The sequence below is a fragment of the Pseudorasbora parva genome, chromosome 4 (assembly GCF_024679245.1).
Source record: "Pseudorasbora parva isolate DD20220531a chromosome 4, ASM2467924v1, whole genome shotgun sequence".
NCBI classification, from domain to species: Eukaryota; Metazoa; Chordata; class Actinopteri; order Cypriniformes; family Gobionidae; genus Pseudorasbora; species Pseudorasbora parva.
The window spans coordinates 7631591-7654938 of NC_090175.1; the positions used below are offsets into that span (position 1 = coordinate 7631591).

General features: G+C 38.9%; 2 protein-coding genes and 1 long non-coding RNA gene across 4 annotated transcripts; 2 read left to right on the forward strand and 1 right to left on the reverse strand.

The window, feature by feature from the left end:
* Positions 1-7: 7 nt before the first annotated feature.
* LOC137073860 (uncharacterized) lies at positions 8-1168 on the reverse strand. Its single transcript, XR_010904808.1, has 3 exons — positions 1053-1168; positions 135-401; positions 8-43 (listed from the first exon to the last, which is right to left on the reverse strand). It is a non-coding gene; the product is annotated as an uncharacterized lncRNA (long non-coding RNA).
* A 2384-nt stretch (positions 1169-3552) lies between these two features.
* On the forward strand, positions 3553-12573 carry LOC137073861 (CMRF35-like molecule 5). Of its 2 annotated transcripts, none has more exons than XM_067442569.1 (7): positions 3553-3698; positions 7287-7601; positions 7694-7789; positions 7874-7930; positions 9842-9946; positions 10032-10069; positions 12228-12573. In XM_067442569.1, exons 1-7 carry the CDS (start codon positions 3659-3661, stop codon positions 12339-12341), a joined length of 765 nt encoding a protein of 254 aa, XP_067298670.1. In that variant the 5' UTR covers positions 3553-3658; the 3' UTR covers positions 12342-12573. The 2 variants fall into 2 exon arrangements, with proteins under 2 accessions (XP_067298670.1, XP_067298671.1); XM_067442570.1 differs by having other exon boundaries at positions 7290-7601.
* Positions 12574-12734: 161 nt separating this feature from the next.
* LOC137073862 (CMRF35-like molecule 1) lies at positions 12735-23045 on the forward strand. Its single transcript, XM_067442571.1, has 6 exons — positions 12735-12956; positions 19281-19592; positions 21894-22052; positions 22257-22379; positions 22497-22540; positions 22666-23045. The coding sequence occupies exons 1-6, from the start codon at positions 12908-12910 to the stop codon at positions 22822-22824; spliced, it is 846 nt and encodes a 281-aa protein (XP_067298672.1). The 5' UTR covers positions 12735-12907; the 3' UTR covers positions 22825-23045.
* The last annotated feature ends 303 nt before the right edge of the window (positions 23046-23348 follow it).

The window sequence follows — 23348 nt, forward strand, 5'->3', positions numbered from 1 at the left end:
TCACATACCCCTTGCTGTTGTAAGGAAATTATATTCTTTAAATCTGAAAGGAAAGAAAATGGATGCATTTTAATTGAAACAGCATATGACGCACAAAGAAGCTGTACACATGAAGGACAGAGTGTTGTCCACACCTTTCAGATTGAAGCAGGTGTGGGTATTCACATTGTAGTCAAAGTAATTTGTCGTAGTGTCATAGTTGCAGTCGCTGCTGCAGTTGTAGGATCCGACCCTGCAGATGCAGCCGGTACTCGTAGGGTTGCAGGAAAAGGCCTCGCAAGCGTCATTTTTTCCAGCACAGAGCACATAACTGGAATTATTTGCACAGGTTGTGTTCGCCAGAGAGCACTTTTGAGATTTTACGACTGCCACGTTACCTGCGATTATCATCAGCTGTAACGCTAGACAGATAAATCCATCAGTTACTGTAAATCTATATAACAGCAGTGTGTCTTGAATTAACAGGAAGAGAAGTACAATAATAAAAATGAAGCTCCAAGTGCACAAGTGAACACTGATCACCATAATGGTGAGTTAAAACAAAACCATTTTAGGAAAATCAACATCATTTTATGAAGTCCGCTTATGTAATGTTCTCTCACATTTTTCAATTGTATTGACAATTCAACTGAACAACCTGAGTTTAGGAAATGAGTGAATGCAAATAGAGAAAGATAACTGCAGAAGTGGAGGAAATGAGTGAAAAGACTAATTTTTTCCCTTTTTTGGGGGGTAAAATGGTCAAACTAATCACTTAATATTAACTTGGGTTTTCTGAGTGAACAAGGCACATTATGTGAATATTACAGTTTTCTAGATTTTTTACAATTAAGTTAAGACATTAAGTAAAGTGAGTTAGTAAGAACATCTGTTGGATTTTACAGTAAACATTATTCTCCATTTTTGTAAGCAATTTTTGGATTAAAATTACCCACTACAACTACTTTTCGGCTCCAACAATTTGCAGTACATCTTTTGAAAACTCACTTTTGCTCATTCACTTTTAAATTTACATTTGTATTTTGTGTAACATGAGCTAAGCAGACACTCACCTGTCAAATGAAGGATGAAGTTCATTGTGACCTTGAAGGAGCTTCACATTGATAATCCTCTAAAGAGAAATGAATGACTGCTGTCAGTCTGTCGAGCTCTGAACAGTAAACTCACCACTACAGCCTCCAAGGAAGATGCATTTGCATTCAGTCTATAAAAGCACGCAGCTCTCACATATTCAAAACAGTGCTTTTTTCACACTGTGTTTTTGGCAAAAATAATTTACATAATTTCAGGAAATTATTGAGCATCTTTTGAGTAGTATTTGCAATAAAGGGTTGGGCTGTTTCCAAGTACATGTTGAAAGCCTCACATTAAAATGATCGAATATACAACCCCAAATCCAGAAAAGTTGGGACATTTTGTGAAACTTATAAAATCAAGAATCTGTAAATTCTCTTTAACCTTTATTTAACTAAAACAGTAAAAATACAAGATTTTCAAGTTTTTACTGACCAACTAAAAGGCCCACTGAAGTGCATTGAAACGTGTAGCATTATTCAATGTAATTTCCCCTGAAACAGCTCCTCCCCCTTTTTGAAACAGCCAATAGCGTTTCGTTAATACCACAGTTTGACTAGAGCCTTTCTGTAAAGCCAGTTTCCTCCTAATCTCTAAACATCTCTCATCATAATCTCCTCTATATCGCTTTGAAATACATCACTCTGTGCAGAATTTGAATGGGTCCGATATGTTTCGTTGTCTGTACCAACTCGCGCATATGATCCACGCTGCGCTCTCATGTCTCTAGTCAACGGCTCTGGTCTAGACTATGTGTGTGTGCTGAGGTGGTGTGTGTGAAACTAACGTGAAAGCATATTTACACTGTCTGAATCATTTCCTATCGCATATATAGTTCACCATGTAGAACACAGAATATGTACAAATCAAAAGAAGCCATAAACAATTGTCATGAAAAAAATGTTTGATTAATCGAATCACTGACTAAAATGCTAATAGATAATATTCACCAGGCTTAGTTGGGTTGGAGCTAAACTCTGGAGGACATCAGCTCTTTAGGAATAAACTTGCCTAACCCTCACTTAAGCCCCTTTCACACTGCACGTCGGACCCGCAATATTCCCGGAACATTGCCGGGTCGCCTTCTGTGTGAAAGCAACCACGTCCCGGGATTGATTACCGAATTCGACCCGGGTCGGGGACCTAGTAATATTGCGGGATTCGACCCGGGACGAGCGCTGTGTGAACAAAAGCCGAAACTAATGCCGCAATGTGTACGTAGTTATCGTGCGACTCCTAGAGCTTGTTTTTTCAATAATACAACCCTGCAGCGCCAGAAGAGCTAGTCTGTGTTTTAAACGCAGAGAGTGTTCGTATACAAAAGAAACTAAAATTAAACAAGCAGAAATGAGCGCAAACTGGACACAAGTCGAGACCACGGACCTCCTTACTATCCGCGCTGAAGCTGAGATCGCTCGCCGTTATACGTCACATCCAGATGTCACGTGTCAACTCGACCCGGGACCGTTACGGGTTGTGTGTGAAAAGTGCACATATTACGGTATTTCGCTGGCAGTGTGAATGGACCAAATCTAGCGTCCTGGGAACAAATGCCGGGTTGCATTATCCGTGTATTTGCCGGAATTGCAGTGTGAAAGGGGCTTTAGATGCCTTAAGGGTACCACCCCAGTGACGGCCACTTGTACCTTAAAAGGTACAATTTTGTCCTCTTTTTTTTCCCCAGGCTTATCTAAGATCAAACTACCCAGGTATCTGACAACCACAACAAACGGATCTCTTGTCTGTGTGAGAGCTCTAATGGGAACAGCACAAAGGATGTGGTCATTATGTTTATTAGTGTACTTGAAAATGCTCAAGGGTTTAAACCACACACACACACACACACACACATTTAAATTAGAGTTTCTGAATGATACAAAGAATGATACAAAGCTCACATTATCAGTCATTCATTGAAACAAAATGCCACGTGCCTTAGGGCTATAGAGCTGCATGAAAATGACCACTGACACTTGCGACCCACGCTTTGATGTCAAAGGCTACAGACAGGGAAGAATGGAAGTCCATTTCTCACCTTTATGAGACTCCAAAACATCTACTTTAATAAAATGAAATATTAACTAAAAATTTTTTCCCAAAATGCAGATATTTTTGAAATGCTGTCAATAGATGCTTTGTAATTATTAAATTCACCAGCAGAGAAAAAAGGGAACATGCTGACATTATTTTTATTATTGCCTGCAAGCACTCATCTGTGGTCAACATAGGTGCGGACGTCAATGCATGCCCTGCAGTTTCACACTGATCCTGGATCAGATTGCCCAGGTCAAATCTCATTTACAAGCAACGATGACAGGAAGCACAAACACTGAGCTCAGAACTGTGTGAAAAGGCTATTCTTTCACACACAACGGCTGTTAAAAAAAGGGGAAGTAGATGATGTGCAAGTACATGGTGTGTTCTGCGGGTTAAAAAAAAAAAAAGTAAATTTAGACAAGCGTTTTTTACATCCTCAACATTGCACACCAGTAAAAGCCCTCAAGGCTGCTAAGAGTGACTTGAACAAGGAAATACTGATATATTGTTGTCTTTCTGAAATATAAAAGGGGTAAATATAAAAAAAATGAAGTCCTATGCTCTTGGGATCTGGATCTGTCTGTCAGGTGAGTATGCGCTGTGGTCTACTTTGGTGTTTTGATGTGTGTTTGGTCTACTTTGGTGTTTTGTCAGATTTAGTAATATTGTCTTTAGGACATATTGGTTTCTAAACATCAGTTTATGGATTGATACCCTTGTTATGCTTCATGAGTGTTCATAGTCAAGAGACACAATCAATTTGCTTTCATGTTCATTTCTCAAAAGACATCATGAGATGACGTATTTGATACTGAATTTAAAACCATGGACCTGAACTAACATGAAAGGGGGTTGTATTTTTATTAGCTTTAATACAGCCCTGGTCAAAGGCATCGCTGTGATACTGCTTCAGTATTTTTTTCTGTGGTGTACTAAAAAACTGATGAGCATCTCATACGTTTTAAAGGCTTTTATGGGCAAAAACATTCAATATATTTAGTAGTGATGCACAGATCACAATTATATCCACAGACACTGCTGTAATGCGCAGGTCAGACGGGGCAAGCAATAAAAAAATAAAGTTCTGAATAATTTAAGGGTGGGTCGTGGGTCATTAATGATGACATTAAGCTACGCAGTTGTGGGTCCCCTGGTTAAGTGGCAATGAAATGGAAGTTTAAATGCGTATTTGGCGTGCTGTCCGGGGGGAGGGCTTCGAGCTCGGACTTTGGCCCGAACCCAGAGTACCCCCCCCATATGTAAGTGGTTTAGAACTTTAAAAAAAGCTAAATGTGGAAAAGGGGGTGAGACTGCTGCGTATATATAGCCTGACAAGCCAGACCCACATCAAGTTGTTTGGTCTGGAAACTCCCCATTGACAGCTCAATCCGAGGGTGGGATAAACGGCTGTCTTTAAAACTCCCTCTGCACGCGATAGGATAGCGCTACAACCAACCAGAGCAACAAAGGTGAAACAGAGCTTGTTGATAGATTAAACATTCGCCGTATCCGGTCGGCTAAACTCCGAACACATCTTCCCTTTTTAAGAATGACTTCAGTGCCGTTCTTTGTTCTCTTCTCAGAGAAAAGCTTAACTCCAAGTCTTCCAGAGTCACAGTCAAAGCTGATTCGAAAGACTAGAAGCTTTTACTAGAAGCACGCAAACGCAACTCGGCCGTCATTATGTTAAGCCCCGCCCACCGACTCTATACACGATGTGATTGGCCTGACCAGAGTTTGACGTTTACAGCTCAGAAGTGTATAGAGGGAATGCACGTGACGTCATCGTCAGCTGGAGTGACTGTGATAACGCCCCCGCTGAGTGGCAGAAAGACTGAGAGGCAGCATTGGTTTACAGCGCGAATGCAGCGAAAACTCACAAAACCAGGCCCGGCGCCAGAAGGGGGGGAGGGGGAGGCTTGTCCACGGACCGCATAGTCATCGCTGTTCTGAGCTTGAGACGGACTTGATAATAGCGTGTAATTTTCTCACTCAAACCACTGCCAACTGCTGCAGCTTCTGCTTTTAGAGTGAAACGCTGCACATAACTGCTTGTCTAGGATATGTAATCCTCTGTAAGAACTCGTAATAACTGCATATTATCAGCGAAAAGGAACTAGCAAAAGATCCAGTGTGTATCTGTATTTGCACTCGTCAAATGATTACATTTCCAACGTGTTTTCGCCTCTGTGAGTAATGTAGCCAATCACAGACATGTTTGTAGACTTCTACAACGGAATTGGCCAATCAGAGGTGTTTAATTTGGAATCACTCACCGCTCGAGCGTTTGTCCAGGCGCTGAGTTCAGTTAAACACGCGAAGCAATCCTCTGTAAGTGCAGCCATTGTGAAAATAAGAGATTCATTGTATACCAACGTCACTGCGGAACTTTATGAGATTGCGTTTATTGAATGAGTGACAGCTTTTAGTGAATATAAAGTATATTACCACCACTACACGCTTCAAAACACTGACCCACCCACATATACATGCGGGATTCACTCGAAAAATGTGATGAATGACAGTTATAAACCTTCTTGTCGAAATGAGGCTCCTAAAAATGTCAGGAAAACACCTTTCCTGGCTGCATATCACCCATGGATCACTGACTCTTTGGTAAGTTGTAAGGATCGATTGCTCTACTCGTGTTTTCCTCCATTAAGTCCAGTCACGCAGCTGCTCTTCTGCCACTCAGCCGTGGCTGAGGGGGCGTGTTACGGCGGGAAAGTGACGTCGATGCATTCCCTCTATTGAGAGTTGCTAGACGACACTTGCGGCAGATTAGATTTGCTGCCGCTAGGGTGCGTCTAGATTTCTAGGCTAGTGTATATATACACACCTCTTATTGTTGATTAGCTGCGTGCTCTCCACCTGTGTAAATTATCTGAACAAGCTCCACCTCAACCTTGTTAATAATAAACATTCTTTTGTGTGTGACATCCAATTTAAGTTTGGAGGCAGTAAAACCTATTTTTAGGCTTTTAAGGGAAATTAATTTGGTCAAAGATGAACTTTGAGTTTAAATAAATGTTCATTTAAAAGCAGCCTTATTCAGATGTGTTACCATATCACTGGAGATGCAGTTATCTAAATCAGAGAAAATCACAGGTTCGGGTGGGTTTTTAACAGTGGATTCAGGTGACGTTAGAGCTGATCTGCGCATCTCTAATATGCAAAGTGTTGAATACTTTTTCATAACCTCTGCACTTCCCTCTGGCATATGCTGAATGTCTATTTCAATCCTGGCTCAGATAGCAGGCCACCATTAAAAACAATGTTAAATCAATGTTAATGTGCCACTGTTAACTGCATTGAATCAACAATACATTTGCACTCGCAATTAATGTTGCGAGTGATGAAAAAATGTTGAAAAAATCAATAATAATGGCATTAAATCAGTAATGTTTGCCCTCTCAGAAAATGAAGCACAACTAAAGCCACACAGCCTAAAATCAACTGAAGATAAAAGAAGACAGTAAATCTCAAAGATATTTCACCAGAAGCTCATATTGAAAATGAACAGCTGATGTGTTATTGAAAATGTTTGGTCACTATTATGGTGATCAGCGTTTCCTTTAGTTGGGCAGTGGTTTTCAATAGAGATGTTGTCTTATTTACAACATAATAATGGGCTCTATCATACACATTTTTTTTGCTAGTTTAAACAAGACGCAGTTATCATTTTCACATCCAGTGTCACGTTGTTTAAATAACAAATGAATTGGCTCCCATCGGTTCACCCACGGGCGTGCTGGTCTATAATCAGATGTGTTCAGGTGCATTGTTGTATTTCTTTGTGTTATTTAAAGGGCTTGTTAGTAATATGAGCCTATAGGCGGGTGGACAACAATAATTGTTTAATAATTTATTACTTGTGTATAAAAAAATATATACACATTATTCTTTTCAATCATAGGCACTAATGCAATAATAGACAGACTTTATCAAAATGTGACAGTAAAAACTACAATACTGACAGAACACTAGCAACAGACTGTGTTAGATAAGTTAAAATCAGTTTATTTCTTTTCCAAAATCTGTATTTTGTGTCCCACATATGCCACTATGTTATATTCACTGATATCTGAATGATAATTCATTATTAAAATATCAAGCATAAAACTGAGAATGGCATCTCCCTTGAGTATGATATATTTTATGTGGTTCTCATTCAGCAGGAATTGGGATTCCAGAAACAGATGTGACTGAGACACATGGATCCAGTGGAGAACACATCAACATTTCTTGTTCTCATTCATGGGCTTCAAACAACATTAAGTATTTCTGCAGAGATCCATGTGAAGACAGAGATATTTTAGTTAAATCTGACCAGTCTCCTAAAGGGAGATACACACTGAAGGATTATGGGACAGGAACCTTCACCGTGACCATCTCTGATCTACAGGAGTCAGACTCTGGGATTTACTGGTGTGGGGTGGATAGATTTGGAAAAGACACATATCACAAAGTCAATCTGACAGTATCTAAAGGTAAGAATGATTTATAGTATTTGGTGTAGATTTACTGAAGTGTAAAATATTCAACTATTACCAAAAAAGTTGACACACGTCTCCTAAAACAGGGGGAAATTGGGATAATCAATCCACCATAACAATGAGTTCATTCTCAACATCTCCATCACCTGATGGCATCATAACCAACACATCTTCAGCAACAGGTAACACTGAGCTAATCACGGTGTGTGTTTAACTATTTATCTGAACAGATTAGGAATGATGCTGTTCCTCTTTTACATTTAAAGAGTTTCAGAGTCCGGTTGTTTCATCTAAACCAGCAGTTTATGAAAGTACAACACCTGGTGAGTCTTTCTCTTCAAATATTTCTCTGCACATACACACACACACCGCATTTACTGTTCTCTAATCTTCCTGCATATTTACTATACAATGTGCCTGACAAAACAAGCTTATAATAATGTCTACAGCTTTTATCCAGAGCCACTGTCCTGCATAGTTTAGCTGTAACTTGCCTCAACACACCGGCCTGCAAGCAGCTAATATTGGTAGTAATGTCATGTTCGAGTCGGGCGGATGTGGAAATGTTGCAATGTTTCACTTCTGATCTCAGAATTACACTTTCACATGGTAAACACATGATGTCATCAAGGGCATTTTGTGTTTTTGTCATTTATAGCAAATGCTAAAAAACACTGCTTCCTTTTCCACTGCTGGGCCAGTGCGAGCCAGGGCTAACAGAGTCCCAATATCTTCAGACCTCAAGGCCAAAATCAAGCTGTGTTTCCACTGTCGGACCAGTAGTCCCTCAGCGCTACCCTAAAACCCGACCTTAACACGGCTCCAGAACATCATCACAACCTCACCGTTTCACCAGCTAATGGAAAATGACATGAACATGACAGAAACAAACATTTGGTCTTCACTTAAAGACGTTGGATTCCAGCATCGATATTTGACCAATGTTTTACAATATAAAAAATTCTAGTGAATTTATTAATTTGTGTCAGGAGTGCACATCAATCATGCTGATTCAAACTGGTACTTACCATTTAACATAAAAAGGTGACTGAGTTAATCTTGGACACTCGGAAGAAGGCAAAATGACACCTTGCACTTGAGGATAGCACATTGTGTCATAATTCTACAGTCCCAAAAAAAAAAAAAATACAGTGAAAATTACCTTTTTTTAGCTTCAGGTTCTAAATGGTTAATTAGTTCAGGAAGAAGAAATAATTTCAATAAATACAAATAAGAAAGAAAAAGAAAAAACACAAAGCTAAAGTAAGCATGTCAGCCATTCACAGATGACTGATGGACTTTCTCATATAAAACATAATGTAAAAAAGGCCAGGCCCTCTCTCTTCCTTCACTATCGTCGCTCCCCTTTTTATACTTCCGGATCTCCTCCGTGAGAAGCTCGAGACCGGTGCGGTGCACAGGTGATGCTCATTAGCAATCACGCCACTGACCTCGTCTACACTCTCTGTCTTATACAGCTTGTCCAACGCGATCACATGGTATTGCGTATCAATAGTACAAGCGTGCAATCTCGTGGAATGGATACGGCAAAATGAGTTTTGGCGTGCATTTGCTAGTTTTTCACGTGCATATAATACACACTTTATTCCGTGTCTATGACACGCTCTTGGGTAGGATGGGGGTGGTGGGGTGGGTGGTTTGTGCGTATAATATGCCATAAAGTGCGTATCATATGCATGCAAAAAAACGCATACAATATGCACGACAACTCATTTTGCCGTTTACATTCCTCTAGATTGCACACTCGTACTATTTATGTGCATTTTCGTGAGATCGGGCCGGCTTGCCACTGAGACTGTGGTTAGCATAAGTAGCCTTTAGCACTGCATATAAATATATTTCTGCCTCATATGGGTGATCAGAATCCCCATCGGATCACAAAGAAAAAAAAAAAAAATCAAACACTCGCTGGTGTCTGACAGCGAGTTTGCGCTGGACATTATTTAAGATGTTGAGGTTAATAGGTACCCTGATATGGTAGCCTAACATGAGAAATGAGCATCAGTGTTGACCCTCTCCTGGCTCAAGTAAACTCTGCCTTTGTTCATGACCACTCCTCAAGCCCCAGATGTAGGCCCCATAAGGCCTTGATTAGCTGGTTCAGTTGTGTTTAATTAGGGTTGGAGCTAAACTCTGCAGGACAGTGGTCCTCGAGGAGCAGGACTGAACATGTCTGGTTTACAGCGTACACACACTGTCTCTGTATGTTTTAGGTTATCTGATGTTTACAGCCGTCACTCTGTTTGTGATGGTGATTATATTTGGGCTGGTTCTCTGTATATGGAATATGCGCATTAAAAAGTCACACAGTTCCAAAGGTAAGTACAAATACACTACATAAATAAAAAACACAATCAAGCCTATAATCTATCTACTAAAGTGTTTCCCTGTTTACACCTTAAGTTGATGCTGAAATCCAAGGCACCACGTGTCCCATAGAGGTAAGATGCATGATATTTTTATAGCTTTTATGTGTATTTACAATACAGGTCCTTCTAAAAAAATTAGCATATTGTGATAAAGTTCATTATTTTCCATAATGTAATGATAAAAATTAAACTTTCATATATTTTAGACTCATTGCACACCAACTGAAATATTTCAAGTCGTTTATTGTTTTAATACTGATGATTTTGACATACAGCTCATGAAAACCCAAAATTCATATCTCAAAAAATTAGCATATTTCATCTGACCAATAAAAGAAAAGTGTATTTAATACAAAAAAGTCAACCTTCAGTATGCACTCAATGTTCAGTTATGCACTCAATACTTGGTGGGGAATCCTTTTGCAGAAATGACTGCTTCAGTGCGGCGTGGTATCGAGGCGATCAGCCTGTGGCACTGCTGAGGTGTTCTGGAGGCCCAGGATGCTTCGATAGCGGCCTTAAGCTCATCCAGAGTGTTGGGTCTTGCGTCTCTCAACTTTTTCTTCACAATATCCCACAGATTCTCTATGGGGTTCAGCTCAGGAGAGTTGGCAGGCCAATTGAGCACAGTCATACCATGGTCAGTAAACCATTTACCAGTGGTTTTGGCACTGTGAGCAGGTGCCAGGTCGTGCTGAAAAACGAAATCTTCATTTCTATAAAGCTTTTCAGCATATGGAAGCATGAAGTGCTCCAAAATCTCCTGATAGCTAGGATTGACCCTGCCCTTGATAAAACACAGTGGACCAACACCAGCAGCTGACATGGCACCCCAGACCATCACTGACTGTGGGTACTTGACACTGGACTTCAGGCATTTTGGCATTTCTTTCTCCCCAGACTTCCTCCAAACTCTGGCACCTTGATTTCCGAATGACATGCAAAATTTGCTTTCATCTGAAAAAAGTACTTTGGACCACTGAGCAACAGTCCAGTGCTGCTTCTCTGTAGCCCAAAAGTGGCTTGACCTGGGGAATGCGGCACCTGTAGCCCATTTCCTGCACACGCCTGTGCACGGTGGCTCTGGATGTTTCTACTCCAGACTCAGTCCACTGCTTCCGCAGGTCCCCCAAGGTCTGGAATCGGTCCTTCTCCACAATCTTCCTCAGGGTCCGGTCACCTCTTCTCGTTGTGCAGCGTTTTTTGCCACACTTTTTCCTTCCCACAGACTTCCCACTGAGGTGCCTTGATACAGCACTCTGGGAACAGCTTATTCGTTCAGAAATGTCTTTCTGTGTCTTACCCTCTCGCTTGAGGGTGTCAATGATGGCCTTCTGGACAGCAGTCAGGTCGGCAGTCTTACCCATGTTTGCGGTTTTGAGTAATGAACCAGGCTGGGAGTTTTTAAAAGCCTCAGGAATCTTTTGCAGGTGTTTAGAGTTAATTAGTTGATTCAGATGATTAGGTTAATAGCTCGTTTAGAGAACCTTTTCATGATATGCTAATTTTTTGAGAAGGACCTGTAGTGTGGGTTGACATTGTAGAAAGGACACTGCTTCATCAACACAGATGTATAATAATACTTGACATCTCCAAACTCTGACCATTGCACAAAACTCACAAGACAGCATATGGCACAGACAAAATAGCAGCGCAACCGTTGGCTTTGACTGTCAGCAAAGTCTTTTAGCTACCAAATAGTTACAATGCTATGTAATGTTTGCAAACCCATCCTTGCAAACAAGTTTATCATCATGCAATGCTGTAGTGTTGACTCGTTATTGTATTTCATTTGTATTCAAAATGAAATCTTTGGGTTCTGTCATGCACATGTGATTCACACATCTGGGCAAAATGAGTTGGATTTCCACAAGTTTCCATGTTCAAGTATTGGTCAATTCTATTGCACTTTTCACTAGAATATATAAAACTCAAACTTTCCAAGTTGAATGAAACTGTAATAGAGGAAAGTACATATATCGCCCTCTAGTGGACATTTCTGCAGAATATTTATTTACTGATATACATTGTGATGAACTGACTTAATTATATGTGTGTGTGTGTGTATATATATATATATATATATATATATATATATATATACACACACACACACAGGAAATGTATCAATTGTGCAGTGAAATGCCCAAATACAATATCTGTAATACAAAGCAATAAAGTCTGTTTGTTTCTTTATTCACATTATAATAAAACGTCACTGAATCCACAGACTGCTGGTGATTACGAGGAAGTCACAAATTTCACCATTTACTCTACAGTAAATAAAAGTCCTGCAGCCAATCAAATTCAAGATCCTCCCCTATACTCCACCATCACCATCTGATCAGAGATCAGCTACAAACACACTGCAAACCTTAGCAAACATGCTAAAGGTCATGGACTAAGTATATTTATTGGGTCAGGAAACAAACGAACCTATGATGCTGTGCGTTTTTCTCATATCAGTATCATAGGAATGGGAGTGTGAGAGGAGTGTGAAATGTGTGCTTGCTGTAAATATTTGGGGTCTCATGACTGAATGTGGCTGTTATTGTAAAATAAAAAATACCATTGGGTTGTCTAACTGTTAAATGTCTCAGTGTCTTATTCTAACAGTAAGGCTTAGTTTGTACGCATGCATAATCAGGCATTCCCAATATTCAAAAACTAAAGCACCAAGACTTAATGTACCTTAGATTCTTGAAAAAGAGTTAACATGTGCACATGAAGTGTGAAAACAAGAGGAAGTCATTTCTCTATTTAAAGACGTCTGTGAATAGTGACGCTACTATGGTAAGCGTTTAGCAGCTCCGACTTACACTGCACGGAAACCAGGCTTCCATTTTTAGCAGACAGTATATGAAGTCTAGCTGATTCTGTGTTTGAAAGTACTGAATTACCTGGAGACTGATGAAAATGAAGGCCTTTCATGTGCTGTGGATCTGGATCTTTCTGTCAGGTCAGTTGTTGTTTCATAACTTGACTTTCGGTCAACAGTGCAGTCAAATATAATTAGCATAATACTTTTACATGCACAGATCTAAGTTCTAACTCATTTCAAATCACCCTTTTTTAAGGAGCAAGTGAACAATGCCAAAGGCTAACTGTAATCCAATGTACACATTTTTATTGCAATATTTGTTAACCCTGTTATTTATATATAATAATATATATAGTCACGCAACACTTAAAGGAAACAAAGAAGAGAGGACTCAAGGGCAGAAATGAATGATTTATATATAAAAAAAACATAAAGACAAAACAAAACCCACAAGGGGGCAAAACACATAAACTAGAGATAACGGAACATAACTTAAACATACCAGAAAGGAATCACGAGGAAGACGGGAGACTTAGATATTACAACGATCCTACAAAGACTGACCACACCAGGAGCTTATAAAAGGGAACAAATGAGGCAGGGACCGAGGGAACATGTGGGAGAAATCAAACACCAATTAGATATCAAGGGGTGGAGGGATCAGACAATGACAGAGAAAAACACAATGGCCATACTGACAAAACCCACATGTGCACACAAGACAGGACAGGCATGTGACATTACCCCCTCCTTAAGGAGCAGCCACCAGACGCTCCACTAGGGACAGGAGGGACAGACTAGGGCGGGGCACACCAGGGCGGGACGGGAGGGATAGATCAGGGCTGCACGGGAGGGACTGACCAGGGGGGCACGGGAGGGACAGGGGAAACAGACAAGGAACGAACAGACAAGGGAGGGGTAAACAAGGGAAGAATTGGGAAAACAAAAAGTTCAGGCGGCCAAGATGGCCCGCAGAGCTCAGCGGCGGCGCGGTCAGAACAGGACGCCAGGGCGGCGCGGGCAGAGCAGGGCGCCTAGGAGACATTTCTGGCCCATCAGCGTCTAACGGTACAGAGTCCACCGGTACAGGGACCACTGGCACATGGACCACCGGCACACGATCCACCGGAACTCGGACCACCGGAACTGGGACCACCGGAGTTGTGGATGACACCCTGTGCTTCTCCCAAGCATGCAGGACTGCCACCACGAAGCATCCCATCACAGCCCTCCAGGCCGTGTCCAGACTCAGGACCACCAGAGTAGGGACCATCGGAACTGTGATCACTGAAACTGGGTCCACCGGATCCACCGGCACAGGGACCACTGGAACACGATCCACCAGAACACGATCCACCGGAACTGGGTCCACTGGAACAGGGACCACCGGCGCAGGGACGGAGGGAGCCTTTCTCCTCCTCCTCCGTTTCTGGACCGTCGAACTCGGGACCACTGGAGCAGGGATTGCCGGAACTAGATCCACCGGAACACAATCCACCAGAACAGGGATCACCGGAACCACATCTGGGCTTTTGGCGAAAGTCCTGTGCTCCTCCCAAGCACGCAGGACTGCCACCACGTAACATCCTATAAAAGCCCTCCAGGCAGTGTCCGGACTCGGGACCACCGGAATGGAGTCCACAGGAACTGGAATCACAGAGACTGGGACCACCAGACTAGGGACCCCCGGAACTGCCACCGAGGGAGACCTTCTTTGCTGAGTCCTCAAAACTTGGTTGGATCTTTCTGTCACATGACACTTAAAGGAAACAAGGTGAGAGGACTCAAGTGCAGAAATTAATGATTTATTTATAAAAAGAAACATAAATACAAAACAAAACGGGAGACGTAGGGAGACGGGAGACGTAGATATTACAATGATCCCACAAAGACTGACAACACCAGGAGCTTATAAAAGGATAAAAGGGGAAAAAATGAGTCAGGGGCCGAGGGAACACAGGTGGGAGAAATCAAACACTAGTTAGATAACAAGGGGGGAGGAATCAGACAATGACAGAAGCACAAAGGCCATAATGACAAAACCCACATGTGCACACAAGACAGGACAGGCATGCGATATATATATATATATATATATATATATATATATATATATATATATATATATATATATATATATATATATATATATATATATATATAAAGGGATGCAACAATACAGTTACTCCATGGTTCAATACATTCCTCGGTTTTTAACCACGGTTTTCAGTTCAGTTTTTTGCTATTCTATTGTTAGGCGACAGGAACAGAAAGAGGTTAAGGAGAAAATGTTTTTATTGTAATACACTTTCTTTATTTTACTCAAAAGACTTGAAAAACATTAATTAAACTAAACTTTACTTTAAAAAAAAAAAACTTGTACACATTCTTAGTGTATTGTATAATATAAAATAAATATATATAAAGATATACAGTGGCAGCTCAGAGATGTACAGTAGCATTTAAGTATGCAATTAAATTAATAAATGTAGGCTAAAATTAAAACACATATAGACATAGTCTTCAATACACAACATTGATTAAAAAGTACTGTATTATTACTTTATTCAAGATCAGTGAGTGATTTTATTAACATAATTTTAGAGGTGACCTGTCCCTTTAAGGACAAGTGTTCACAATCACTAGGCTGCTGCTAAGACCTGTTCGCATTTCATATACAGACACGCGATTTTACTTTCACTTTAGACATAACCGACTGTGTTTATATATATTAACCTTGTGTGTATTTAACAGTATTAGCGCAGTAAGACTACTTAGTCCAGTAATCAAAATACTGATCTGGCATCAGCTTTTCAGAACAAATTCTGAACATTCTCATTAACAGTAACCACAAAACTGATCTCTGTGTTTAAGGGTAATGACTACACACATGACAAGTGTAAGAAACAGGATGTAGCTCTTTTTCTGTCAGTAAATGTGTTTCTAAAGTTCATAAAAGCATATATTTTTGCTGCAGACTAGAACATTACCCAGCCAACATTGCCATGTGGGCCCCATGTGGGTTTTTGATGGGCTGTCACTTGGGCCCTGCATGGGCAACCCAAGTGGGGCCAGTATAATTTTGTCCATCGGCTCCACACGGGCCCCATGTGTGTTAGCCCACAGGGGCACATGATGGGTCCATAGTGGGCTCTAAGTGGGGCCCATTTTTGTGTTCATTATAGGGGCCACCATGGGTCCCATATGGGTTCTAATAAATGGGGCCAATGTGGGCCACATACAGAACCCTTATGAGGCCTAAATGGGTTGATGACGGTCTCTTGATGGGCTCATACTGGGTCCATATGGGTAACCCAGGTAGCACTCATTTGGGGCCTATGGGTTCATGATGGGATCCAGATGGGTGTTATGTAGGGCTCTTATGGGCCACAATGGGAACATAGATGGGCTACTTTCTGTTTGGGTTATCTTATAGTAAACCCCTAAATACAAACATTACATGCAATACACTAACTACACTAAAATGTTAAAAGTATTCAATGAAGTTCATGCTTTAGTTTATTATGCAAGGTTTATTTGGAAACATTTGAAAATGACTACATTTACAACAGTATAATTCAAAAGTATCAAAAGTACAGTCTAAAATAAAATAATGTATTTCACAAACAAATAAAAGAAAAACTGTGCAGCTCCTCACTCCTCTGTCATCGCTCTCCAAACAGCCCTTTGAAAAAGACCAAACGAATGAATCAACCATTGTGCCACCTTTTGGTACCCCACATCAGACAAAAACAGATGGCGAAGAAACAACACGCTAACTGCAAAATAATTCCGAATTAAGGTGAAGAATTAAGTGTGAAACCATCAGAAACCCTTTACTCTCCAGCAGCACAATTTTCCAGAACTGCAACCTCCCTGGAGTCTCCAGAAGTGAAGGTGTCAGGATCTCAGAGACTTCAGTTAGCTTAAGAACCCTAAAAAATGACCCCCACTTAATAAGAATCACAAGCAGATGTGTTGTAAAATACATGGTTATGGTTACAAACCTGTCTTGGAGTATCACCAGCTCTGCAAATGTTGTCTGTCTCCCTATATCTGACACACCCATTTCAGGTTTTGCAGTCTAATGAGCTCATGAGTTGAATCAGGTGTGATAGATGAGGGAGACCTTATATAATTATTATAAAAGTGAAGATCGTGGTGTAACCTACTAATAATGACTGAGTTTTACCAAATCCTTCTGAAGGCATAACAAATTATTTGTAACAGTATTCTAAAGTATTACTATATTTGGTATCTTTTGTGCATTTGTTATTTGAATTAGCACTAAATAAAAAAAGGGAAAAAGCACAGACAACTGAGTGATGAGATGGATAAAGCTCCTCAGATCTCATTGCTCAGTGGAAACTAGATGGTCTGTGACAAAATAAAGATTTATTAAAGATCTATTTAAAATTAAACATTTGAGAATGGAAATATTTCCCTCAATGTGCACACATTTTGAATTGCAATTGTGCTGGCCTTTTTGGATTTTGATTAGATTGAAGTCACATTGTGTTTAAGTGTCAAAATAACAATACAAATTATTTCAAGGGTGATATTTGTGTGCTATCTATCCAATCAACCTCTGGAATTGACTGTTTGCACTTGTCTTGACTGTGAATGAATTAGACCACTGAGTTGCCCATTTTCAACCCATGTACTCATTTTCCATTAGTGAACCATCTAGGTCCCACATGGTGCCCAGCTGGGTTTGTGGGAAGAACTACATTTATTAATATACAAAAAATCTAAAATCAACAAAAAAAAATAAAAAATAAAAAATGGACAAATTAAGAACTTATGAAAACTTATATCAAAAAAGAACTTTTAAACTTATGAAATACTTAAAATGCAATAAATGTAATCAGTTGTTAGGGTTAGGCTGTTACCCATAATTGTACAAAAACAACTGCAAACAATAAAACTTTACTATTCTAAATATAGCCCAAATGTGGCCCACATGGGACCCTCAAATAAACAATAATGGGCAACCTAACTGGGCCCCACAACTTTATCTAATATGGGGCCCGCATTCAGCCCATCAAACTGCCCACCCTGAGCCCATGCCCAGATGATGCCCATGTAGCCCAGCTAAACCCCATGTGGGGCCCACATGGACATGTTGGCTGGGTATTAAGTGTTTTCCTTTATCTATCCACATTACATAATGCAATACATCACAAAAATCAGAACATATTTGCCATTTAATAGCTATGTGAAACCGGACTAGTGAGATGTCACTATGGGCGAAGGTACCCAGCAAGACGCTGTAGAACTGGGGCCGTATTCACAAAACATCTTAAGGCTAAAAGTAGTTCCTAACTTGCTGATTTAGGAGAAACTCTTAAATAATGGGCATGTCAGTCCTAATTTTAGGAGTCCTAAATTGTTGCTCTAAGAGTATTTCACAAAGTATTTTAGCACTAAAACTAGCTCCTAAATCTATGAAACGTTAAGAGTAGTCAAGAGGACTCCTAAGTCACTAGGACCAAATCTCTAAACAATCATAATGACTGTTGCTGCAACACTGAGGCAATACTGATAATTAATGCATCTTTAATAATAATAATGTCAGATTACCTGTGGTAGTTGTTTTTATGAGTTCACACTTACAAATGATTGAATAAAGTAAAACATTATACGATTATTTGATGTGCTGTCTGAAGCGATCGAGGGCTTTGAGCTGTGAATTTAGCTCAAACCCAGAGTTCTGCCTCATATCAGACAGAGAGTGAGGAACAGGCGGAGGAGGGATACAGAAAACTGTGGAGGAACTAACGTTAGGTGAGTCGGCTGTGTATATATACCTCCTCTCACACGGATTATATAGACAGTTTGAACGTGCCATTCATCAACTTTGTTTATAAAAATAAATACAAATTTGCTTGAATTCTGCAATCTCTCAAGATGAAGAGACTGACAATTAGCTGAATTAGTGTTTAATTAGTTTAATTAGTGACACTTGGCCTACTTTTTAAAAAATGTATTTGAATATGGTAACATTTTTATTTAAAATTCTTTGGTAAATCTATTCTTTAGTAAAAGTTGCTCTCAGCAGTTTTGTGAATAGGTTTTAAGAGAAAACTCGTAACTAAGAACTTTTACTGCCATTAGGAGAACTATAATACTATCCATACTAAATAGTACTAGAAAATAGAATTAGTATGTCTCAAATCGTAGTATGCTGAAAAGAGTATTCCAAAGATACCCGGATGGTTTACTATTTCCGTTCAGAATCAATAGTGCGGATCGATGCTCACTCTAACGGCTGATATTGCCCACAACCCATTCGATTAGAACTACAAACGCGGCGTTAAAAACTACAAACATGATGGATGTGCGAGTCCGTCGGTTAAGTAAAGAGGTTTAGATAAAGGGATTTGAGTGACCAACTATCAATATTTAATTTTTGTTTGTTTGATTTTTTTTAGACAACTAACATTTTATTTCATCTATCAGAATTTTGGGATTCAGCAACAGATGCGACTGAGATACATGGATACATTGGAAAACACGTCAACATTTCTTGTTTTCATACATGGGCTTCAACCAACATTAAGTATTTCTGCAGATATCCATGTGGGAACAGAGATATTTTAGTTAAATCTGACCAGTCTCCTAAAGGGAGATACACACTGAAGGATTATAGGACAGGAACCTTTACCGTGACCATCACTGATCTACAGGAGTCAGACTCTGGGATTTACTGGTGTGGGGTGAAGAGAACTGGAAGAGACACATATCACAAAGTCAATCTGAAAGTATCTAAAGGTAACTATTTGCTTTTTATTTTTAATGAAATTGAAAAATCCTCAGCGACATGTTAATAACTATTATACACAAACACGCAACAATGCAAACAGACACATTCTTACAGCCTCTGGTGCTCTTTGGTCAGTTTTAACCAATAATTTTGTATTTATAAAAAAAAAAAAAAATCTTCATCAGAATGGTATAACACTTGGTGACTTTTGTGGCAATGTGAACACAAAAAAAATATAAAAAAAATAGCATGATTCGAAAAGGTTAAATAGTCTTAAAATAGTCAAAATAGTTACATTTGTACTCCTTAAAGTCAAACATGGCTACATAAGAGATGAACTGGAAATAAATATTGAGATGTTCAATCTAAAATTCAGCCATGTTGCAGAAAAAAGCACAGCAATGAGAAAAGCAATTGAGAAATATTTATGGATTCATTCTATTGTAATTTTTTGTTTATTTATTTATTTATTGAAACAAATGGATCAAAACTACTGCATATTTCTCAGCACCACAAAATTCCTCTCAAAATACAAAAATATATTACATTAATTTGTTATATACATTAATAACTGGATTTTTTTTTTTTTTTTTTTTTTTTGCATGTTCTCTGAGGTCTATTTATAATGTTATCAAGATTTTTACATCAAAAAAACATTCCAATTTAGAAGTAAGTTTAGTAATAAGCTTGACCCTCTCTTTCGATCAATCTGCTTAGATGGCATTTCGACACTTGGAATTAAATGCCCAATTATTGGGTAACACTTTTGTATATTCAAGTATTTTCAACGTTCTCACACAAAATATGTGGAACTGTTTTGAAAACTGCAGATTTAGAAAAATATCTTGGTACATAGTTGAAACAATTGCCAACAATATGAATTATTTACGCATATTACATGCTTTATAAGTCTTGATTGTGAAAAATAAAAATTAAGTAGGCCTACTTGGTGTCACCACATTTATAGCTGACAGTATAACTTGTGGTGTTTTATTTAAACAGAATTATGAATAAATTGATCATTGTTTGTCACACTGTCATTCTTAAAGGCTATTTATAGTTAATTTTCGATAAAGTGAAAATATATTCATTATTATTTGTGTTTTAAAGGTCCCGTTTTTCACGTGTTTTTGAAGCTTTGATTATGTTTACAGTGTGCTATATAACATGAGTTCATGTTTCGCGTGTAAAAAAACACAGTATTTTTCACACAATTTACTTATCTGTACAGCGCTGTTTGCTCTGTCCTAAAAACGGCCTGATGATTTCCTTGTTCTATGAAGTCCCTCCTTCAGAAATACGTAACGAGTTCTTATTAGGCCAGCGCTTCCCGTGTTGTGATTGGACAGCAGCTTAGTGCACTTTGTCCGAAAAGGTCCCGCCTCTTACCATAATGGGGAGATGCAAGCGCTGAATGCCCGCTCTTCTTCACGTGGGAGAGCAACGAGACCACGCCCCCTATTTTGCGTGTTCTTGTGGGCGGAGGGTTAGTCAACAAACGGTTCTAGTGACGTCATTACATCCCTGCACTTCCTGCTGTAGTCCAAACCGGCCGTTCACTGTAGGCTTTGAAAGGGAACTTCTGTTAAATTAAATATCTCGCTTGGCATTGAACTTTGAGCTTTATAATTTTACAGGTATTATTTATGCTCTAACAGCAACATTTCACACTAACTAAAGTTAGAAAGATGGAATTGCGAAGAATGGGACCTTTAAATAAAATGAAACATTTTGTAATGTATGACAAAACAGAAGATTTTCATAGAAGCTTTTATTCAGGATTACAGCAAATGACTTTGATCAAAAAAAAATAAAGCAGCTATAAAGACCAAAAACTCATATAAAAAAACAGATTAAAACTGCCAGATTAAAACTAAAGGAAAGACTGATCACCATGAATGGTGACCTTTTCAATAAAACATCAACATCTAAACCTCTGTTAACCTCAATATCTTATACTTCAGTGATTCTGCTGGTTATCATCAGGTGTTCATCACTCATACTCAATCTCTCTACCTCTTAATTATCTCTATCTTTAACACTGCTTCAGTGTTACTTTAAAAATCTGTAGAGTGGGACAATGTGCTCTGAGAAGACTAGGGATTTTGCTGTGTGGTGACATCATAACCTCATGTTCAACAACAGGCAATACTAAGTTTTTAGGGAATTACATGTATTTATTTGTATCAGATTATGACATGATTTAAATGTTCTGCCATTTCAATGTTTCTTTGCAGTATCTCTATTATTCCCAACGTTACGTTGTTGTTGTTGTTTTTTGTATGTTTGTTTTGTTTTCTCACACACAGATCCAAGTGAAAGCATCACCACATCCACACAACCACACAAAAGCATACAAACTTCCACTGATTTACGCACAACTACACCAGCAGCACTTTCTACCACAGCAAGCAGAACTGACAGATATTCAAGCCCTGATGCCCTCATTCTCTCACCCTCAGTAACAGGTAACAACCTCATTAGATTATTAATGTATTCAATTTTATTCATATTTTTATATACATTAAGGAATAGTTAGTTCAAAATAATACACCTTATACACATATCTACATTACTTGCTAACACATAAATGTGCCGTTAAATGGATGGAAATGATGCAGACGGTTATCTGACTTTAATGATACACAAATACCTTTCTATCTCTTCCTCAGCAAACTCGAACACTATAGTATCCATACTATATTATGTTGGTGGTCTTATCATAGCAGTGATTTTATTTATAGTTGGATTGGTCACTGTTCACCATTACAGGAAAAAGACATCAGCAAGTACAGGTACATAATAAACCATGTCTACTGTCAGCATAACTTAAAACAATTGAAAGTTTTGACCAGCGTCATTTTAAAATGCAACTGAATAAAACCTGGTTCTTTGCTTTGATATTTCCATAGGCAGTGTGACGCCTGTCAAGTCTAATGAAAGCAAAGATAAACAGGTGACTGATGTCACTTGATCAAGTCGCTAAATTGGCATTAAAAAAAATATCCTAAATACTAAACTTATTATTATGCAATGACCCAGCAGACATGTTACAACAGCACTTTTGTTTTCTTAATGCAGGAAGATTGTGTGTACGAGAATAAGCTTCCAAACACAGACATGAGCACTGAGATGGAACCTATCAACAGGACTGAAGTCCCAAAGAGCCAAGAACATTCAGTCTATGCGAATGTACCCCGCGGCATGGGCCAGTCACATGAACTCTACGGAAATCTCTAATCCTGGTATTACAGAGGTCATGACCTGCAGCTGTTTAATGTATAATGTTCTCTAAGGTCCACTTTTAATGTTATCAAGATTTTTACATCACAAAACACTTTAGAAGTAATAAGCTATTTTTATCCTGTCTTTGACCCTCTCTTTGCTGCATTCAAGACTGTGTTTGCGTCTCTCAAAGAAAATTAGATTTCCCAATTCTTAACTCATTTAAACAACGATATTCAGACAACCAGTGAAAACCTGATATGTAAAAGATCAAAATCATAGGACCAAGGTATTCAGGAACATTAAAAATTAGATTTTAATAATATATATATATATATATATATATATATATATATATATATATATATATATATATATATATATATATATATTATTATTATATTATTATGTAGGGGACAAGTATTTGTTCCTTCCTCATATGACCACAAGGGGTGCCAAGTTGGATTTTATCTTCTTTTATAATAATTTTGCTAGCTTTCTGTTTATAGTTTGTATAATCATATTTTGCATGCCTATTC